Consider the following 1,687-nt stretch of genomic DNA (forward strand, 5'->3'; position numbering starts at 1 on the left):
TTTAATTATTGCAGTTCCTACTGGTATTAAAATATTCTCTTGATTAGCAACTTGTTATGGTGGTTCTTTACACTTTATACCATCATTACTATTTGCATTAGGTTTTGTATTTATGTTTACTATAGGAGGGTTATCAAGCCACTTAGCTCTCTTTGCAAGTTATAAGATACTTTTTATACTTGTTATAAGCACTACTAAATGCTGGGAAGTACTGACAATAGGAATACTAAATATATCTCTAGCCCCGAGGGGCTTACCCTTTGGGAAGANCCCCGATGGGGCTCATCCCGCAGGGATAGTAAAAATTTCATATTTTGTACAATCAGCAGGTAACTTGGTGAATTATTCTGTTTGTATTATTAACAGAATAGTATACCCTTGCACCCCAGAGACTAAACGTAGTCCTCATAGACTAATGTATTATGCATTAGTATTGTGAGAAGATATAGTCCACACAATAAATTTCTTAATTTCATTTTTCTTTACAAATAAATATACTCCAAATCATTCCAATTTAGAACTTAATAGCTCTCCTCTAATAAAGTACGTTTCTACTGAAGCTGAGGATATGCGTAGTAGTAGTAAATATTTTTGACGTAGTACTTGTAGCCCTAGAGATATTACCCCTAGAGAACTATTACCGTGTGCGAATGATAGTGATAATATTTATAATGAGGAAGGAAAATTAAAACCTGTAAAGGTATATGATGATCTTAAATCAGATAGAGCTAGAATTTTTAAAGAATGTGCTAAGGTATCAGGTGTTTATTATTTAATAAATAACATTAATGGCCATACTTATGTAGGAAGTTCTATAAATTTAGCTGCTAGAATGAAAAACTATCTTAACAATAGTTATCTACAAAGTAAAACAAATTCTAATATGCCTATTACAAAGGCTTTACTTAAGTATGGCCATTCTAACTTTTCTTTTTGAATTTTAGAGTATGTTAACTCTGACCAGTTAGCTATAAGAGAAACTCTATATATTACACAAATTCTTCCTTATTATAATGTATTAAAAAAGGGTTATTCTTCTTTAGGGTACAAACACACGGAAGAAACTAAAACTCTTCTTTCTAATTTAGCTAAGAATCGGGTACATTCACCTGAAACTAAGGCATTAATAGTAAAAGCTCTAACAGGTCAGAACAATCCTTTTTTCGGTAAAAGTCATACCATGGAAAGTATTAGGCAAATCATTAAAAATAAATCATATAATCCTGTTTACATTTACGATTCCTATAAAAATTTAATAGCTATTTATCCTTCAGTAAGAACATTGTCTAAAAAGGTTGGTGCGAATAGTACCACAATCGTTAATTATATAAAAAGTAAAGCATTGTTTAGAGGAGAATGGTATTTTACTAATATTCCTTTTAACATTGATGATACCCCTATAATAAAAGATTGAACCCTTACAGAATGTGACTTATTGGCTAAAGAAATAAGAAGCAGAATTGAAATTACAAAAGGTGTTTTTGTTTATGATAAAAACAAAAATTTTATAGCTAGGTACAAGGGAGTAACAGAAGCTGGTAAAATACATAAAGTTAGTCATCTTACTGTAAGAAGATATGCTAGTGTGAACGGATTACATCCTTCAGGTTACTATTTTTGCTTTGAAAGATTAGAAGCAAACTATGAAAAATCCATAGTTGACACACAAGATAAAGACTAAAAAAAA

General features: G+C 30.6%; 1 protein-coding gene across 1 annotated transcript; it reads left to right on the forward strand.

The window, feature by feature from the left end:
* Nucleotides 1-112: 112 nt before the first annotated feature.
* Nucleotides 113-1,681, forward strand: COCVIDRAFT_43290 (hypothetical protein; the record flags this gene model as incomplete). Its single annotated transcript, XM_014694485.1, has 4 exons — nucleotides 113-329; nucleotides 681-866; nucleotides 945-1,298; nucleotides 1,425-1,681. 4 exons carry the CDS (start codon nucleotides 113-115, stop codon nucleotides 1,679-1,681), a joined length of 1,014 nt encoding a protein of 337 aa, XP_014549971.1.
* Nucleotides 1,682-1,687: the final 6 nt, after the last annotated feature.

This window comes from Bipolaris victoriae, assembly GCF_000527765.1.
Source record: "Bipolaris victoriae FI3 unplaced genomic scaffold scaffold_487, whole genome shotgun sequence".
In the NCBI taxonomy this organism is placed as follows: Eukaryota; Fungi; Ascomycota; class Dothideomycetes; order Pleosporales; family Pleosporaceae; genus Bipolaris; species Bipolaris victoriae.